At 42.5% G+C, this 20,663-nt stretch overlaps 1 protein-coding gene across 2 annotated transcripts in view; it reads right to left on the bottom strand.

Moving 5' to 3' along the window:
• Positions 1–20,379, bottom strand: part of LOC147887864 (glutamine-dependent NAD(+) synthetase-like) — a 189,731-nt gene extending 169,352 nt beyond the window's left edge. For both annotated transcript variants that reach the window (XM_087393417.1, XM_087393416.1), the window contains exons 1-5: positions 20,111–20,379; positions 19,674–19,979; positions 19,332–19,555; positions 18,969–19,072; positions 18,669–18,806 (exon numbers count right to left, since the gene is read on the bottom strand). In XM_087393417.1, coding sequence (XP_087249543.1) covers positions 18,669–18,806; positions 18,969–19,072; positions 19,332–19,555; positions 19,674–19,979; positions 20,111–20,304 — 966 coding nt within the window. In that variant the 5' untranslated portion in view covers positions 20,305–20,379. The remainder of the gene's footprint in view (positions 1–18,668; positions 18,807–18,968; positions 19,073–19,331; positions 19,556–19,673; positions 19,980–20,110) is intronic.
• Between the last annotated feature and the right edge of the window lie 284 nt (positions 20,380–20,663).

Raw genomic sequence — 20,663 nt, 5'->3', positions numbered from 1 at the left:
TTCAGGGGATGAGGAAAGAGAGGTAATGATGGCTAAACGGGGGCGTGGTAAAGCAAAAGAAGAAGAAGAAAGCAAGAAAGAAGTAGATGAGGAACATCAGGAAGAGAAACACTGTAGTAAGAAAAAGAAGGCATCTAGAAGGAGAATTAGCCAGTCAGACTTTCCTTTAGGACAAGGAATTGGAAGCTATGACTTTTTGTCCGACCTTAAAGAAAAGGAAGCTCATATCACCTCTGGTCAATTACTTGCTTTGTCTCCAAAACTACGGAAGGAATGGGAAAAACTAGCAAGCACAAGAGTGTCAAAGAAGAAAAAGAAGAAAAGTGCCATTCCTATTGTTCAAAATGTAGATATAGATGTTGGTGATGATGTACCTGTGGTTGATGTGATCATTGATGGTCAAGTGATTTCTAATGTGTACATTGATGGAGGTGCATCGATTAATGTCATGAGTGAGAAGACCATGATAGATGCTGATTTAAAATACTCTAGTACTACCTCTCCTTATCGCATCAAATTGGCTGACAACACTAGGGTTAAGACCTTGGGAGTTGTGAAGAATCTAGAAGTGGATGTATGTGGAATTTCTGTGCCCACTACTTTTCAGGTGATCCCTACCAAGCCAGATGCACGTGCCTATCCATTGATTTTGGGAAAGCCTTGGCTACGCAAGGTGAAGGCTGTTCAAAAGTGGAATACTGGAGAATTGATTTTGCAGGGAAATGATAAGAAGGTGCGCTACAACATCAGAAGCCGCAAAAAGGAAGTTGTCAAGGAGGAGTCTTCAACATCAGAGAGTTCAAGCTCTGACTTAACCGATGAAGAAGAAGAGACAGGGTGTAGCTCCGAGGAGTCCAACTCAGAGGGTGAGGTGGAAGGAGTGGCCTTTGGTCTTTGTCTTGGTGCTGATCGGGATGAGTCAGGAAGGAACAAGGTGGTGGTGCAAGAAGATCCTGTAGAGACACTTCATGTGGAGGATGTGGAGCACACTAAACGACGCCAATGCAATGAAGAGCTTCTTGGTGATTCTCTATCAGGTAGTGAGAAGCTCCAGTACCTGGATATGCTAGATGATTTTCCATGTCTCTTTGCAACAAGCTATTTGAGAGTGCTCTCAACGGAAGCAAGAACGGAAGAGGGAGAGAGAGCGAGAGAGAGAGACAGAGAGCCACACAAGTTTTGGTGGGTGCAGAACCACCCTAATCTTCTTTTTCATTCATTTATATATGTGTTTGAGTATTGTACATAACTGGGGTTAAGGCACAGTGACCTTTAACGCCCACAACCTCCCACTTAAAGGACAATGTGCCTTTAAGGGAGAACAACTAGTGAGCATACTATCCAATGCCCATCAATACACGACAATACTCAAACCGCTGACTAGGTAGACTCTTCGTCAGCATATCTGCAGGGTTATCATCTGTATGAACCTTGACAAGCTCTATGCGCTTGTCCTCAAGTACCTCCCTGATGAAATGGTACCTGACCTCAATGTGTTTGGTCTTTGCATGAAAGACCGGATTCCGTGCTAACTGAATAGCACTCATGGAATCACTATGCAATGTCGGTACACCTGTATGAATCCCCAAATCTCCCACTAGCCGATCAAGCCATATAGCCTCCTTGCAACCCTCTGTGGCTGCAACATACTCAGCCTCTGTGGTAGACAAAGCAACGCACTTCTGTGCGCGAGACATCCACGACACTGCACCACCTGCAAAGGTGAACACATAACCAGAAGTGGATCTCCTACTATCCACATGCCCTGCATAGTCTGAATCTGTGTACCCAAGTACACGCATGTCTCCTTTACCAAAGCAAATGCACATCTCCTTGGTACCCTTCATGTACCTCATGATGCACTTAACTGCCTCCCAATGCCTCTTTCCTGGATTAGCCATATAGCGGCTAACAACTCCCACTGCAAATGCAATGTCTGGTCTAGTAGCTATCATAGCATACATAAGACTCCCAACTGCTGATGCATAAGGAACCTTGGCCATCATGGCCCTTTCCTCATCTGATTTGGGACTATCTGTATGACTCAGTTTCACATATGGAGGCAATGGAGTACTCACTGCCTTCCCCCCCTCCATATTGAAACGCTGTAATACTTTTGTAACATACTCTTTTTGTGAAAGCCAAAGGAGTTTCCTACTCCGATCACGCGTGATGCGCATACCAAGAATATGACCTGCAAGTCCCAAATCCTTCATATCAAAGGCCTCATGCAACTTGGCCTTTAATGCATCTAGCTCATAAGTATTCTTGCTAGCCAATAGCATATCATCCACATATAGTGCCAGGATTATCAGGCTATTATCCTTAGCCCTTTTAGTGTAGAGGCAGTGATCAATTTCACTCCTTCTAAAACCCTGGGACCCAATGAAAGCATCAAACTTCTGATACCATTCTCTAGGCGCTTGCTTAAGACCATAGAGACTCTTCTTTAGCTTGCAAACTAAATGCTCTTTGCCCTTTTCTTTAAAGCCTTCCGGCTGCACCATGTAAATTTCCTCATGCAAATCCCCATGCAAGAAAGCTGTCTTGACATCCATCTGCATAAGCTCCATATCCTCTGATGCCACTAGTCCAAGCATGCATCTAAGTGTGGTCATCTTCACAACCGGAGAGAATATCTCATCAAAGTCCACACCCTTCTCTTGCTTGAACCCTTTAGCAACCAAACGGGCCTTGTATCTAGGCACATCATCACCTGTGACCTTCATTTTGTAGACCCATTTACATGGCAATGCTTTCTTTCCATGTGGCAAAGAAACCAAGTCCCAAGTCTTATTCTTCATAAGTGAACTCATCTCTGATTGCATAGCATACTCCCACTTGCGTTGATCCTCACGCATCATAGCCTCTCTGTAGCAAGAAGGCTCCCCGCAATCAGTAAGCATCACATAGTCTACCCCTGGAACAAACCTATCAGGCGGTCTAGACACTCTAGATGATCTTCTCAAGGGCATTTCAGCTTGCTGTCCCACTTGCATATCAGCCACATTTGGCTCATCATTTCCACCAATAGATGATCCATCATCTACCCTTGATTGTATACCTGTGGGAGTACTTGGTTGTACCATTTCTTGCACATTTGGTGCATGGACAGCTTGTTGCCTATCAACATATGCACGTGGATTCACATCCTGGAAAGTGATTCTCCTCATTTCCACATCCCTCATGGGTGCCTTATGCATCTTCTTCTCATTGAAGACCACATCATGGCTGCGTATGATCTTCTTTGCTTCTGGATCCCAGAGACGATAGCCCATCTCTCCACTTTCACCATAACCTAGAAAGATGCATTTCCTAGACTTAGGATCTAGCTTCTTTCGAAGCTCTTTTGGCACATGTGCATATGCCTCACACCCAAATATACGCAAATGAGAGTAAGAGGGCTTCTTGCCACTCCATGCCTCTTCAGGAATACCACCATCCAAACTCTTACTAGGTGATCTATTGATCACATGCACTGCAGTCTTCATTGCCTCAGCCCAAAAACCACCAGAAAGACTTGCATTGGAAAGCATGCATTGCAACCTTTCTTGAATGGTACGATTCATCTTTTCTGCAACTGGATTTTGCTCTGGAGTACGAGGGGATGTGAGCTCCCTCTTAATCCCACGTGTATCACAGAAATGCTGAAAGTCATGAGAGAGATACTCTCCACCATTGTCAGTCCGTAGGCATTTAAGCATTCTACCTGACTGATTCTCAACCAAGGCCAGCCATTTCTGAAATACCTGGAATACATCACTCTTCCGAGCTATAGCATAAGCCCACACTTTCCTAGTTGCATCATCAATGAATGTCACATAGTATTCGGCCCCGCCTAATGACCGTGTAGGCATGGGACCACATACGTCTGAATGCACCAAATCAAGCATTTCAAATTCTTTCTTTCCCCTTCTTTTATCGGCTGATTTAGTCTGCTTTCCATAGAGACAATGCTCACAAAATTCAAAATCAGAGAAACTCAAATGCGGTACATAACCCAAACGGCATAAGAGTTTCATTCCATTCTGGCTCATGTGCCCCAACCTGCAATGCCACAAAGAAGTGCTTGGCTGCTCGGTTATTGCAACAACATGATCAAATACCCCTGATACATGTAAGGGATACAAAGTCCCACACTTGGCACCCCTAGCCAAAAGCATAGAGCCCTTTTGAATTTTCCAACTTTGAAAGCCAAAAGTGGTGTGAAAACCAGCATCATCTAGCTGACCCACTGAAATAAGACTCTTGGTCAGCTTAGGCACATGTCTCACATGTTTCAAAACAAATGCAGACCCATTTGCAAAAGAAAACTTTATGTCACCTGCTCCCACTATGTCACATGCATAGTCATTTCCAAGATGCACACAACCTGTCTTTCCACTATCATAAGTGGAGAACCATTCCCTATGGGGAGTAACATGGAATGAAGCACCAGAATCCAAAATCCAATCCTGGGAATATGCATCATCTGAAGTGGTAAGCAACTCTGCAGATAAACTAGACATGAAGAGAACATCATTGTCACTATCACGTGTGACTGCATTGATCTCCTCGATCTTCACTTTTCCTTTGTCCTCCCTTGGACTCTCTTCCTTTTGATTTGCACCCCAATTTGCATTCTTTTTCTTATCCTTTTGCTCTCTTTTCAGCTTGTAGCAATCCTTTTTCATATGGCCCTTCTTGCCACAATGGTAACACTCAATGTTCCGTGCCTTGGATTTGCTACGAGACTTCCCTCTTTCTTGGGACTTCCCCCTAAACTGTGATCTGCCCCTTTGCACATTTAAGGCTGCATCCTGCTTGTTGCCATCCATAGACTTCCGTCTAATCTCCTCGGCCAACAAGCTACCCACAACATCATCAAATTTCAGTACTCCACCAGGTGCAGAGTTACTGACAGCTGTACGGAAGGTATCCCATGAGGATGGCAATGAACATAAGAGAAATATTGCCTTAGTCTCCGCATCAAAATTCATTTTCTGAGCCTGAAGCTGGCTGAAAATAATATTGAATTCATTCAAGTGAGAAGCAATGGAGACCCCTTCCTTCATCTGCAGCTCAAACAACATAGTTTCTTCCACAAATCTTCCGTAGTCTGCTCATTTACTACTGTGAAATAAACTGACTCTGCAAGATGAAGTCTAATAGTAGACTTTGCTAATGCATCCAACTCATTCCAATCATCCTCCGACATATTTGCAGGCTTAGCTTCAATCCCTGCCAAGGGTTTAATCTGCTTCTTTTGAATAAGCACATCCCTTATCTGTTCTTTCCACAAAGAAAAGTTTGTCCCATCAAACTTTTTAATGCTGAAAAACTCCTTTTCAGGCATGGAAGAGGATGCCATGATGCAAATAAAGCAAAATCCCAAATGCTAGTGCCTGCAAGAGAGAATCACACCAAATACCAGGTGCATCCAAATGTGTATGCCACAATAGAGTGAAATATCACCAAAATTCAAAGCTCAAAGCATCAAAAGATGCATCTGACTCATGTGCATATACTATGCATCCATATGAGCAAATCTGGCCCAAAAGAAAATGCCAATAAGTGCCAAATGACTCAAGCATAAACACTGTCCACTGGCATATGCATCAATAATGTCTCATCCAAGAGAGCATAGCACTATCAGTGCATCACCTGCAATGTGTCAAAGCTGTCCCTCAGCTTAAAATAGCATCCATGTGCAAAGCGTCCATAAAAAATAGCATCCCACAAGGCAATTTGGGCCTATCAGCGCATCCAACAAGGACCGCAATGCATCCAAATGGCCTATAAATCATCCACTGTAACCCAATGCATACCACGAATGAGCGCACACTGCTCAAACTGCAACCAGAGTGATCTGCATAAGGTATGCTCAAGAAATCATAGTCCCACGGTAATGAGCGCTACTGAAAATAGAACCTGAGATGCTTCAAAACATGGGCGCCATTGCATAATCGGACTCAGCAAGAAAATCTGCAAATATCTCTCTTCTGCCAGAACTCCAAAATCCCAACCGATGAGTGAGAAATGGGAGTCAATTCTTATCCACTGCCATGTGGCATAAATCTAAGGTTTCAAAACCTTAGTATGAAAAATGCATAACAGAGAGACGAAATCGAATACACAGAGATTTATAACTCTGAAAATCCTCCACCGAATCACGCAAGAACTGATAGGTAGGGGTTTTTGGGCGTCCGGAACGCAATGGGACAGACGGTTTTGAAAACTGTGGCCTCAATCACTGGGTCCAACACACGGACTGAAAAACGTTTTTGGAAACAGAGCTATCTGTAAACTCCACCGGAGTGCGAATGATGAGCAACATAGAAGTTTTAGGACCTCCTGAGTCCACCGGAACTGACAGATCTGCAAATGGTTGCTCCAAACTTGAGTTCCAACACCCGGGCAAAAAACGCAGGAATTGACACAGTGAGTCAGAAATCCACTGAAATGATCTCAGATTCAAGAATGAAGGTGTTTCCAAGCTCCTGAAGTAATGTGGACACCAAAAGCAAGCAATAGTTGCCTCCACAAGTCAATACGGAGTCTCTGTCATCGAACGGAACAGGGAAAAGCTCAAAAAACGACTTTTTCTTTGAAAGCTCTTAGCAGGCTCTCAAAACCACTTCGTAAAGCCAAAGTGACTTTTCCAAAGGTTCCTCCAAGGTCTCTGCACACTCGGATGCAAGTAAAGTCACCCACAAAGCTTCCCACAGAGCTTCTCCTTCCTCCCACAGAGCTGCTGAGCTTCAAGCATTCACGCACGCTCAGCTAGATCACCCGGGCTCTGATACCAGTTGAGAGTGCTCTCAACGGAAGCAAGAACGGAAGAGGGAGAGAGAGCGAGAGAGAGAGACAGAGAGCCACACAAGTTTTGGTGGGTGCAGAACCACCCTAATCTTCTTTTTCATTCATTTATATATGTGTTTGAGTATTGTACATAACTGGGGTTAAGGCACAGTGACCTTTAACGCCCACACTATTCACAGGTTCGACCAGTCTCTCTTGTGGAGCACAAGATCGAGTTGAAGCCAGAAAGCAAGCCAGTTGTGCAACGCTTAAGGCGATTGGGGGTGATCCAAGCTGAGGCACTAAAGAAAGAGGTAGCACAACTACTTGAGGCGGGATTCATCTTTCCTGTTGATGATTCAGAATGGATATCTCCTGTAGTTATCACACCAAAGAAAGGAAATAAGTGGCGAGTTTGTGTGGACTTTCGTCCTTTGAATGCATGCACTAAGAGGGATCATTTTCCTTTGCCATTCCAAGATGAAATACTAGACCAAGTAGCAGGGCATGAGATGTATTCTATATGTGATGGGTATTCTGGGTACTTTCAAATTCGTATTCGGGAGGAAGATCAAAAGAAAACATCATTTGTCACACCTTGGGGAGTTTTTACTTACAGAGTGATGCCTTTTGGGTTGACCAATGCACCAGCTACATTTCAAAGGTTCATGAGTCAAGTCCTGGAGCCTTACTTGGGAAAGTTCATACGGGTGTTTTTGGATGATTTTTGCATTTATTCTCGGCGCATAGATCACATGGAGAAGTTAAAGATGGCCTTAGCTAGGATTGATGAAGCAAAAGGGTGTCTAAATCCTAGCAAGTGTCATTTGGCTCAAACAAAAGTAGTCTTGTTGGGGCATATTGTGTCTGAAGAAGGCCTGCAAATGGATCCTGACAAGATTCAAGCAATCATGGCATTGCCAAGTCCTGAGAATGTCACTGGTGTTCGCAGAATTCTAGGAAAGAGCAAGTACTATCAACGCTTTTGTGATGATTTCATAGAGATAGTGCATTCCATGAACTTGTTGACAAGAAAAGGAGTTTCTTTCCAATGGGGTGTGGAGCAACAAGAGTCTTTCCAGCAACTTAAGGAGGCCATGAGTAAGGGCCCAATATTGAAGCCCCCTGATTGGTCTCAAGACTTTTATGTAAATCCAAGTGTATCTTTGCATTCAGTTGGTGTTGTATTGCTACAAAAAGGAGAGGCAGGTAGAATGCAACCCATCTATTATGCCAGCCGACAGCTTACAGATGTGGAAACAAGGTATGAAGAAATGGAGCAGCAAGCTCTCTCTTTGGTGTTTTCCATCAGAAAGTTTCGCTCCTATTTATTACCTCGATCATTTTTCTTCCTTACCTCTCAGTCTGTATTAGCATATCTAGTTCGCAAGCCTAATCCTGGGGGGAGATTTGCAAAATGGTTGTCAGAGCTTCAAGAGTTCTCTTTCTCTTTTGTCACTGAAAATACCACTAGGTCCACTATGGAAGATTTGCTCACAGGACGGGAGGATCTAGGAGAAGAAAAGAAATGTAAGGAGAACATTAAAGATGAAAGGGATACACCACCAACAGCTTTTGTTTTGTATTTTGATGGGGCTTTTAGTCTTTCATGCCAACAAGGAGCCGGGGGAATAGTCTTGATGAATCCTGAAGGTAAAGAGGTATGGGCAAGAGGACAAGAGCTTCCAGGTATCACAACTAATAATGTAGCTGAGTACAATGCTTTGATTCTTGGTTTGGAGGGTTGTCTTCAAAGTCAAGTTAAAGAATTGGAAGTAAGAGGAGATTCTCAGCTTATTATAAAGCAAATGCAAGGGCATTACAAGACAAGAAGTCCTCATTTGAAGGAGCTTAATCAAAAGGCTATGGCACTATGTAGTCAGTTTGATATTTGCAAGTTTGTTCATATAAACAAAAAAGAAAATCAAAGGGCAGATGAGTTAGCTACTCAAGCCATTGTAGTACAAGACCGGGAGGTGGTTTCTTGGGTAGACACTGGATGGCCAAAACTACAAGATGTTCAGCAATATGTGGAAGAAGGAATGTTTCCTCGAGGGTTAACTCCACAACAGAAGCAGAGATTGGTTACTTTTGGCCACGCCTCCATAAGGATGTATATGAATGTCACGAATGGAACCTATCAGCTTGAGGATGTTGATGGCATGGTGATACCCGGACGCACCAATGAGTATCGCCTTAAATTCTTCTATGCTCGACCACCTTGAGGGCCAGCAGACCCTCTCTGTACTAGAGAGGATCTGCTGGGGGGGGAAAGATGTGACACCAAAAATTGATATTTTTAATTTGGCATTGGTATTGTTTTTCTCTATGTTTGATAAGAGTTTGAGTATCAAGTGATAGCCTAGCGGCTCTCACTTATTTCTATTTTCTATGATATTGTATGGGATGGAGAGGATGAGTGGAATGGCTCATTGTAAATACCATAGGTATGAATTATAAATACCTTGGTATGGGGTGAGAGTTATTTGTGTATGGGATATTATGGAGTTTTTTAGAAAATAGGAAGGGTGAGTCATATAAAGAGGTGGGCTCATGTCCATGTGTTCCAATAATATAAGAGAGGCCACATGCTAAGAGTGTGGAAGGCATGTGGAGGAGTGTGAAGTCAAGAGGAATCCTTCTAGAACTCCTATGTGGAATAAGGAGGATGTGGACATGTGGAAAAGAGAGGGTCCCTATGGACTCCATGTGAGGAGACTCTTGACTTTCTCAATATTTTAAGAGTCTTGAGCATCTTGTGATGGGACACATGGCAAGAGTAGCAAAAAAGGACATGGATGGCAACATACGTGCTTATGCGATTAATGGGGAAAGGAATCTACAGGCAGCAATTGTAAATGGGTGAAAGAGGGTAACAAAATCTCTATAAAAGAAGCCCTCCTCTCCCTTGTTCATCAATCTCTTCCACCATTAGGCCTCATGTTGCTATAGCTCTAGTCTCCCCAAGCCTCTTCCATGAGCCTTCTCTCCCTCTTACAAATATTCTCTTATGTAGACTCTTGAGTCCATCTCTCTCTAGTTTATTCTCTTTCTATGAGTAGTCTTGGAGCTTTCGCTCCCTCTTGTATGTATGAAACCTTTTCTTCTCCCTTGTGTTTGTAGTGTTGAAGTGGATTCTAACTCTATTTGTAATGAAGGTCACTTCAGGTTCTCTCTCTCTTGAGTGTCTCGTCCCTTTTCTCTTTTAAAGCCTTGAAAGTTCTTTCTATTCGGCCGCTCACTATGCATACATGGTCCATTTGTTTCCCGAGCCATCATGCAAACTTCTTCCCCTCTTCTAGGCGAAATCTATGAGGGGTGGATCGTTGATGAAGGTGGAGTCTTGAGGGAGCATCTTGCTCAGGCGAAATTAGCCTGGGTGGAGGGTAGTTTTCATGACAGTTTGACCCCCTGTTAGTGTTTTGCTCATAACTTTTTGCTCGGTAGTCCGATTGTAATGAAATTTATATCAGCACGAAGCTCTCTTCAAGGGCATGTTTCTATGTGATCAGATCTTGAATCAGATACTGTTGCAAAAAGTTATGAGTCTCTGTGTCTGACAATCTGTTTTCATGACAGTTTTTATCCCCGTTTAGTAAACTGTCCATAACTTTTTGGCCGCTTCTCTGTTTCTTATGAAATTTATATCACGCGAAGCTCTCTTCAAGGCGCATGTCTCTAGATGCTTAGATCTTGAATCAAATATTGCTGCAAAAAGTTATGACTCTCTGTGTCTGACAGTCTATTTTCATGACAGTTTTTACCCCCTTCCAGTAAACTGTCCATATCTCTTCAACCGTTTGTCTGTTTTCAACGAAACTTATATCAGCGTGAAGCCCATCTCAAGCCGCATATCTTTATGTGATTGAATCTCTGATATCATGTCTCTACTGAAAGTTATAGGCCTCTGTGTCTAATGACAGTTTGTAGAGTGTTTTGAGCTAAGTGTAAAGGTGTCTATGAAGGAGGTGCAATGTTTCCTCGGAATCTACCCATTCGACCCAATCATCCCCTTCAAACTCCTCGATATATATCAGTTCATGTCATGTTGAGCCGCAAGATCTTCTTTCAACAACGTATCGCTCTTCTCTTTGGCACAGACCGGCTTGCTGAGATTATGGCCTCTGCTGATTCTTTTCTTCTCCCTATGCTTGATTACAACATCTTTTGGGATGTTACCATCTTCATTCTCATCTGAGGGAGGAAAGTATGGTGTGGTATCTTGGCATAAAAGCTTCTTTCTAATGTCCCATTCTCAATGATGAATATCTTTGTCAGTCAGTTCGAAAGCAGCAGGAAGTGAAGAGGTGCGTGAAGTTTATTACCCCCAACTTCATGTCACAGGTGCATCCTCCTAGATCTCTTGATCATGTCACCATGAGCAGTCCCTTATGTAAGAGCTCGATATAGATTCACACAACAAGAATATACTAAGTTAAAGCTTCGCTTAGAGTATCCATCTTATTTTCAAAGAAGCAAGATAAAACATATCATCAATCCATCGATTATAGAGGACTAAATAAGCATACCATAGAGAATAAATGTCCTCGTCTCCAAATAGATGAGCTGTTAGAGCAATTATCTGGAGCTAAGTAATTTCTAAGATAGATCTTAGATTGGGTTATCACTAGATCCAAATAAGATTGCGTTCAGGACTCGCTATGGGCATTATGAGTTCAAAGTGTACAATCTTACCTTTTGGTTTGATAATGCTTCTATCAACACATTCGTGTGCCTAATATCTAGACAATTTGTCCTTGTTTTTTTCAATGGTATCTTGATCTACTCAAAGAATGAAGAAAAACATGAGATTCACCTAAGGACTAATTATGAAAGTTTTAAGTACTTGTTTTACCCAACCACAGTCTAACAAAGTTATTGTGGAAAATGAAAATAAAGTGGCGATGCTTCAAAATTATAGAAGACTCAATAAGGTTTGTTTTTTTTTTTTGAAGTCCTTTACAACTGAAATACTTCGTGTAGGAAACGCTACCCCATGCTGTACCTCCAGTATCTCAATCAGAATTTCAGTCACAATCATAATCACAATCTCAATTACAGTTGGAGATACAAACGAGTGTCAATCTCAGTTAGAAATCTTGAACAAGTTTGCTCCTAGAACCTCAATCTTGATCTCGATTTTGATTCTTTCTAAAGTCGCCTTGAAATCCATGCAAGTAGCGTTTTTTTGAAAATTTAGATATTGTTGTGATTTAGCAAGTCTCTTTTTTTTTCACTAGACAAATAATCCCGTTTGAAGCTCTATATCTCCCAAACGATGCGGAATCTGGAAATAATTCAATAATTTGACTTTGAACCATCTTTTGATTCCCTATAGCTTTGGTCTTCTCTTTTTGCCGAAATCCACCATCTTAGGCCTCGAATATGCGCTTGAAATTTTGCACCTAAATGCAAGTAGAACAACCAGTCCAAAGTGTTTTTTCTTGATCTTTGGAACATTATTTCACCATCCAAACGGTTGAATCATGTAAATTGCAAAGTACCTACAACTCTTTCATACAAACTTTTCTCAAAATTAATCATCTCCCATACAATTTGCCTTCCAAAAGTCACCAATATCAATATTTTGATGACGAAGTACCAAAAAATGTGTAAATGAGACACAAGCAAAATAGAGTGCACTGAGCTAGGCCCTCACACACATAGCATGATGCCCTCAATATTGTGGTAATCCCACAATGAAGTCCATGGAAATACTCTCCCATTTACTTCCAAAGATATCTAAAGGATGTGGCAACCCTCCAGCCTTTAGGCGTTCTATCTTATCCACATGATAATCTTGGCCTTCATCTTAGCCTTTTTTACCGGTTCGCTGAATTCCTAGATGATCTGCAACCAAAGCATCATGACATTCATATAGGATATTGCCCCTAACCTCAACACCATTGGGAACACAAATGTGTTTCATTTTGGAACAACAAAACATTCCGAATGCAAAACTGACCACTCGCCACCTAAACACATGGTATAGTCCTTAGTCGTTGTCTATTTGTGAGGAGCCCCTCTGCTGCCCATACAAACCAAAATGATTGTTGGTCCTACATAGCCCTCAGCTCCAATCTTGCTATGACTACCTCACCAATCTGACTCAAAGCATCGGCTATCTTGTTCAAGTTAGACCTTCCAATCTCTGATCTCCATGTCAAAATCTTGCATCCAAGTCAGCCAACCGTGCCTTCCTTCCCCTCAACTCAAGCCTATCAAAGATGTATTTGATAGACTTATAACAAAATTGGATCCATAAAGATATTGTCTCCAAGTCGCTTATAACTCCTTTTCCAGAGTATGTCACCGAACCTGAATATTGTTCTCAAAAGCTACAGGTCAGTCCTCCTAGGATCTTAGTGAACATAGGGATCCCTTATTTAAACTTGAGAGTCTGAAAAGCCTCATCAAGATTTTCATTCCCAAAAATAAGATTGTTGAACGGATGTCCACATCCCTTAAGGAGGTGCATCATAAGAATTATTGGATTTGAATAATCCGTCACTGACTCTTAAGAAAGTGCATCTTAGAAGAGCTCAAAGTTGCCTTAATATCTGAGAAACAGGCCAATCCAAAACTTTTGGATCCTCTCATGATCAATGCTCATGCCCTCTCGAGGAATCTCGTGTCCAAGATAAGGGAGTTCTTTATGAAAGAACTCACTCTTAGACTCCTTCACATACAATTTCTCACACCATATATCTCTAATGCAATATGAAATGCTCGACTTGCTTGTTAAGAGTACAACCGTATACCATGATATCCTCTAAGAATACAGCCATAAACTTCACTAGATAATCTCAAAATATTCTCTAAAGTTCTTTTGCTTAGCACATGTAGTCGGCTGAGGTATCCCTTTGGCCATAGTGACATCATAGATCTTTGCATATCTAATAACATCCTTGAGGTCTTTAGTACAATTATTCTTCACTCGGACCTTATGTTCCTTCACCAAGACATTTATGAAAAATCCACATAAGTAGTTCGATCCATATGTGTGGCCTTTGATTACAATTCTCCAAATCGTTGTAGGTAAACATCAAAGGAAAAGCTTGCCATACTTAGTATAGTGAACCTAGAGATGAGGCCCAAGTTTTAGGCTGTACTTTTAACTCAACAAGTTAAGGCCTTTCCTTTCCACAACTTGCCATCAGTTCAACCATGTATCTATTGAAAGATCATAGTGGTAGGGAGAGAAGCAAGCTAACACTTGGAATGGAAAGGAAAGATAACAAGCATAATGGAAATGAAATGGAAAGGAAATGAAAGCAATGGACCAGTACTCACATGATACCAAAGAGCTTGATGTTGACTGATGTAATAGACAATAGACAAGTACAACACTATATAGTGTGACACTAGACTCTAGAAATCCATAGTGTATATGGAATAACTCCCAATATGACACATGGCATGTCTAGGACTCACTAGACTATAAAACACACCTAGAACACTCATTTTAGACTCACTTTGGCTTCATATTCCAACACCCCCCCATGAAGGCAAGGTAAGAGACTATTGGAATGGAACCAAGAATAGGACATGACAATGACAATCATCAAACTGTGCACCCCATGTAACTCAGAGGCTAAAATTTGAGCGTGTACAGAGGTTGATCCAAGCACTCTCATGGGTTGAGACTCAACATGCTCAGAGGCTCACATTATAGCATGGCTACATGACCAGCTCATAGGTCTAGGAATACACCAACATCCTGAAACTCGTCGGCCAAGCCTGATAACGAGACCTATCAAAGCCAATACATATGGCTTCCACAATACATCCCCCCTTGGCTTCATAGCAGGACATGTTACGAAGCCACACACCAAAATAGAAAAATCAATACATCTTTTTAGGAGGACTATCCAAGGCAGAGAACCTTTAGACTCGATGAAAACCAAACACTGAATACATATCATTTTAGGGGGACTACCCAGGGCAGAGGACCCCAAAATACATCAAGCTGTAGGAATAATAAAAATAGATCTCTTTGAGTAAGAGATGTCCTCCAAGTAGCTGGCGGCACATATGAGTGCCCATTCCTGTGTGTCGATGAAGATGTCGATGAAGCACTATGCAGGAATGCCCCAATAAAGATGTTAGTGAAGTCCATGGGGGGCAGCTACATGGAGCACTCACATGGTGACTCTCAAAATGCCAGTCGAAGAATCACCAGATGTCAAAAAGAAGCCTCAATTTGGGTTAATTTTGCTTAAGGTAGCAAAATCCCCAAATAAAAAATACAAATAAATGATGATTTTACATGAATTTTGGAATTCCCAAAAAGATTTACATAGCGAAGGCTTCAATTATGCCAAGTAAAGACAAGAAACAGAAAAGCCCCAAAATTTTAGGGAGCTAACTCATCAAATTTCTGTCCTGAAGTAATCGATCACAAAGTATCCAGGAGATTATGTGCAGCAAATAGGGATGACAACCTCGAAAAATAATCCTCCTCCAAGCAAATTGTGACGCAGATTGTAGGCACAAGATAGTGAGGATGAATCAAGTTGTTGCAAAAATCGTGGAGGTCATACTCCACCAAGGATGGCGACGGCTCCTCTAGAAGTGGCAGATAGAAGTAGAAGGACAACAGCTCCAAGAGAATGATGAGCAGAATACGCGCACCAACTTGCAAGCAGCAGCTCCAAGAGAATATCGGGCAAAAGGAGCAAATGGCAGGCTGGAGCAGAGGTCAATGATGAAGAGGATGGACAGCTCCACGATGAGATGGCTGCATCATGCTTGGGCTGTCAAATCATTGAGCTCCAGAACAAAATTCGCATGCAGAAACAAATTTCGTCACTTCTTGCAAGGGCTGTAACTTTTCACAAAAAACTCAGATTGCAATGATGTAAAAACGAAATTTGTAGTACTCAATGTCCTCTACAACTTTGCTGAAGGCACAAAGCTGTGATTCTGCTTCTAGATCTGAATAGAAGCGTCACATCGTCCGCAGGTCACAGAAAGATGTAGCTGAAGGAAGGAGAAAAGAGGTGGCAGATCATGGCGTGGAGAAGAGAGCTCAAGGAAGGAGAGAAGAGGGCAGCCTTCCAAGGAGGAAGTAGAGTAGCTTCATTGGCCTCCCTCACCTCAACCTCTTGAAAGGGAAAGGGAAAGAGAGAGCAGGGCTAGGAACATGGCTCTGATACCACATGAAAGATCATAGTGATACGGAGAGAAGCAAGCTAACACTAGGAATGGAAAGGAAAGATAACAAGCATAATGGAAATAAAATGGAAAGAAAATGAAAGCAATGGACAAGTACTCACATGATACCAAAGAGCTTGATGTTGACTGATGATGTAATAGACAATAGACAAGTACAATACTTTATTATAGTGTGACACTAGACTCTAGAAAGCCATAGTGTATATGGGATAGCTCCCAATATGACACGTGGCATGTCTAGGACTCACTAGACTATAAAACACACCTAGAACACTCACTTTAGACTCACTTTGGCTTCATATTCCAACATCTATGCAGTCAGGCGTACGCTCTTTCTTCTTAACTATGACACTCCCTTTGGCTCCCATTGCCAAGCCCGTAACTATGGCTTGCAACACCACAATCGTTTGTGTTTGTGCATTGAGACATGACTCTTGGGACATGAACATGTACTTCAAGTCCTTCAGCCGCGTTTCAAAATATATCTTTAGCTCAACATGTTCCTCTTTGGTGACAAGGGTTGCCTCCCTTTCCATCCCAAGGCTCCTCATGAGGAGGCATTCTGGTTGTAATTGCTGCAGCTTCTTCACAATGCATGTAACTCCCTTCACCATTGGGTAGAAGAATTTGAAGAGTGGTGAGGTAAGAAGAGAGGGAAGGAGAAGATGAGTGAAGAGGAGAGTTTAGAGGCTGGAATCGAGCAAAAAAAGGGCGCCTAGAGAGAGAGAGAAGTGGGGAGTATTAATGCAGACATGATTCACAGTTTCTGTAAGCTGGTTCACAATTACTGTGGGCTGGTTAGGAGCTTATAGGTTGCTAAATAGGAGGGGGCAGCGCCCCCAAAAGCCAGACCCTTTATTCTAGGTAAGCCATCTTGAATAAGCATCCTCAAAGAGAGAAAAAGCAGCCTCTAGCTTTGGAAAGCCTTCCCTATTTCTGCTTTTCTAGAACCTTTAGCCTTGCATAGGGCCTTCCAAAGCATCAGCCAGGATTTAAAAACAGTTGCAATCAGTAGCAGACCACAATCTGGTGCTCCTACTGAACCTGTTTACAATTCGCTCCTCCATCTCCTTAGTTAAATTGCAGCCTTTCGACCAATGTCTAACCTCAGTAGCATCTTCAGTGAATCACTAGTAGCATAATACCACAACTGGTTGAACAATTCTACCCGGGTGATCTGTGATCAGATCACCTGCTGTCTTAAAACTCAACCATGATTCACAGACAGTCGTCTAGCACTCAGCAGATGAACTGACAGGAGGCCATGCAGCGATCATTAATCGAGAAAATTTCCTACACCACCCATAATCTACTGGCAGATAGGTCTGCCCAGCACCTGCTCATCACTCCAGCAACTAATTCAGAATAGAAGCATGTAGGTTCTGCTTCAGCAGTTCATATACAACAGCAGCCTCCCTCACAAAACACCAGCCCATGGTTGTGTGAACTGGTTTCCCATCCAGTCATTCAGCCCCCGAGGTTCACCCTGATCAACAATCATTCAAGCCTACCTAAATCACACTTTGGGGTGACAATCAAAGCCTAATGTGATTCGAAAATAGGCTTTACACACCCCTTTCATCCCCTGGGGCTTTACACCCACAATCACCTTGAATTTCCAGAATTGCAACCCATCCCATGAATCAAAAGCAATCTTTTCCTTAACACATGAAGTACAGAAGACATACCTAGCACCTACTTGCATGCCATCCAATGATTCCTCGTGTATTAGGGCTTATGTAATACCAACTGTAGAATCCCCTCTAGGATCTAACCCTAAACACATGTCAAAACAGCAATCAGCAAAACAAGAAGACAATCAGTAGGCGACTTGAGCCAACCCCCGAGCACATGGGCTAGAGATCAGACTGCCACAAGCTCGTGCAGACTCCCACGAGCTCGTGCATATAGCTTTGGTGCCCCATACCACTAGAACCTGTTCCCAAGGAACCTTTGGCATAGCATCCCATGTAGATGGCAAGAGCCTTGGCTCTTGATCCAGACCAAACCATGCAGTGGTGTGTGCACACTGAATGCCTTCAGCCTTGGCCAGTCTTATATAGCTTATTTAATGAGCATCCCTGGCTAAACATAGCCAACTGGCCCTTTGCATTGCCCGAGTTAGCCCACTTCTCTTCATTACTCAGGTCTCCCCGGTCCTCTAACCCTACTAGATCAAGTCCACTAATCCAAGGATTACTATCTAGGTACATAACACTGCCTACTCAGACCTTGAGAGCTCTTAAATCAGCACCACAGACTTTGTAGATTTCTGGGGCCTTCAAATGAGCTTCAAGGCAAAGGCTTGCGGGCAGAATTGACAGCAATCATTTCAGCCTCAATGTGTGTCAAGGTGCATTTACTACTGAACTGCTTGAGGATGACAGTACCATTGTCCCTCGTAAGGTGGATAAGAGTGGGAGAAGAGTGGTAGGGCACAAGGAATACCAGACATCTGCAACTTAAACATCCATCGTCACAATAGACACACATATGAAGAGTCGTATCCATTCACATGGGTTGTATTCCATTCACATGGGGTATACAACCCCTTGATAAATATACAGGATTTCACTAAACAACCCTTCACAGTTTAGCCTCTTCTTCTTTTCTTTGGCAGTACAAATATCTTTCATTACAGTGATGCACTTACATTTTTTATTGTGTGTGAAAAGCACCATAACCACATAACATAACGTCTGATGCCTTACTTGAACAGGTGAAGAAGGTATCATATTAAAAGTGCAAGTGCTTTGGCATAAACGTCGGTCCACTTTCACAGAAGAGAATGATGCCTCATAACTGGCTTGTTCTCTAAAACTGCTTATTTCACCCCTGTAGCTTGAGACCTGCTCAAATTTAACGACAACAAGTTATGTGATGAGCTGCCTTAAGACACGAGAATGTTCAATCCTTGAGGTCGAGTTCCTCCAGTCAAACTTGTAGTTATCTTCTCCTTGTTAAAACTACATGGAGTTTACGAGAGAAGTGCTTAATGCCAAGGAACTTACAGTATCAAGATCAACACAAGCTGTCAAGACCTCCACTTCTTTCAAGGAGAATTGAGATCCTTTAGCAACAATATCACCATTTATTGCAATACATGCGCAACCATCTGCGGACATGCCAGATTTTTTGCTTGCAGTTAGCAGCACAGTAGTGGAATTGTGGTTTAACGTTTTATAACGATCCCTCGATTATTTTTCTCAAGCTGAAAGTGGCATTCTCTTGTACAAAATGAAGCCAATAGGAATGTAATTTGAAGAACAAGATTCGATTATAGGTTAAAATGTTGTGCATGTGATACAAGACCTTAAATGAACCGAATCTTGAGACCAAAATACAGACTTTCAAACGCCGTTACGATACATTACCAAAATATAGCCGGCCACCGTCACAGCCCCTTTGATTGGAATAAACGTAAACACCGCCTGCCTTCTTCGTAGCGCACTGGATCAGGTGAAGTCGTTCATCCCATTTTTTCAGCTGATGATGACTCCCACTGCCGTTCGCAATAATTTCGACGCCATTTAGCGCCAAAGCAATATGAGGCGACGCAAGTGTAAACAGCTCCTCGCAAGACTCAGTAGCGAACGTTCTGGAGGAGCCTCAGAAATTACCACAAAGTAAAGATCAGATGATATTTCCTGGCGCTGTCTACATGCGTAAGTTAAAAAGAGCATTTTTTTGCTACGTCTAAAGCCTTCAATACTTACGTGTCAGAAAATGCCAAGTATCCATGACCAAAAGGCACCGTTTCTTGTGATACTGCATCTCTAATGATGTCTGGAAGCCGAAAATCTACCAGCTGACCAGAGTGTTTCCACGAAGTAAACCAGCGCAGTTCTCTGTAATTGCCATCGTTGGCAACGTCGAGTTTGGGACGTATAAGAAGCACCCGACCGTCACAACAATACACCCTGCAGTTGAATCGAACTCCCGCCCGTTCCACAGGCATGCCTATATCGCACACAATATCGGTGGTCAAACCCGATACCAGAATTTCCCTCAGGCACTCCCACCTGCAAAAACACGCAGGAGCGCTCTCATCTCAGAGCGATCATATAAAGGATCATAAAAACGATCTCTCTCTCTCTCTCTCTCTCTCTCTCTCTCTCTCTCTCTCTCTCTTTCGCTCGCTTTCCATACTTACGAGTGCATTATCGTGTCCGGTTCCAAGAAGTGATCCTCGCATCCATATCCCGTGATTTCCAGCTCTGGACCAACTCTAAGGACGGCGCCTTCTGCCTTAGCCTGCTTGATGGACGCTTTGATCCGCTGTAAGTTGCCGTGGAAATCCAAAGCCCACTGATTTAAGTTGCAGGTTGCCAATGTCAGGAGCCTCATGATTTCCTGAGCAGAGTCGCTCTGCGGAAAGAAAAATTGCGACGAAGGAGAAGAACGGAATCGGTACTATCAAACATCCGGCACTCGAACTGCTGTAACAATAGCTATCTTGTTATGCATCCTTTTCAATTCAGAGGGTGACGCTAACGTGCTTTTTGTTAAAGTTAAATTATAGCTTTCCATCTCTTTGGATTTTAACTTAAAATTTTGAAAAAATGCCCGCTTGAATTATTATTGAAACTTTGCGGCTTTAAATTAAACGCACATGATTTCAAACGTTTTATACCCTTATACAGGGAGGGCTTGTCATGCGCTCCTAGTTGAACTCATTCATTGAGTATTGATGTGACTCGAGACAT

Source organism: Dipteris shenzhenensis, chromosome 22 (assembly GCF_047967505.1).
Source record: "Dipteris shenzhenensis isolate YYH24624 ecotype China chromosome 22, Dip_SZ_1.0, whole genome shotgun sequence".
Lineage (NCBI taxonomy): Eukaryota > Viridiplantae > Streptophyta > Polypodiopsida > Gleicheniales > Dipteridaceae > Dipteris > Dipteris shenzhenensis.
Note: the sequence above shows the minus strand (reverse complement) of the source record. Positions and strands in the feature narration are given on the sequence as shown.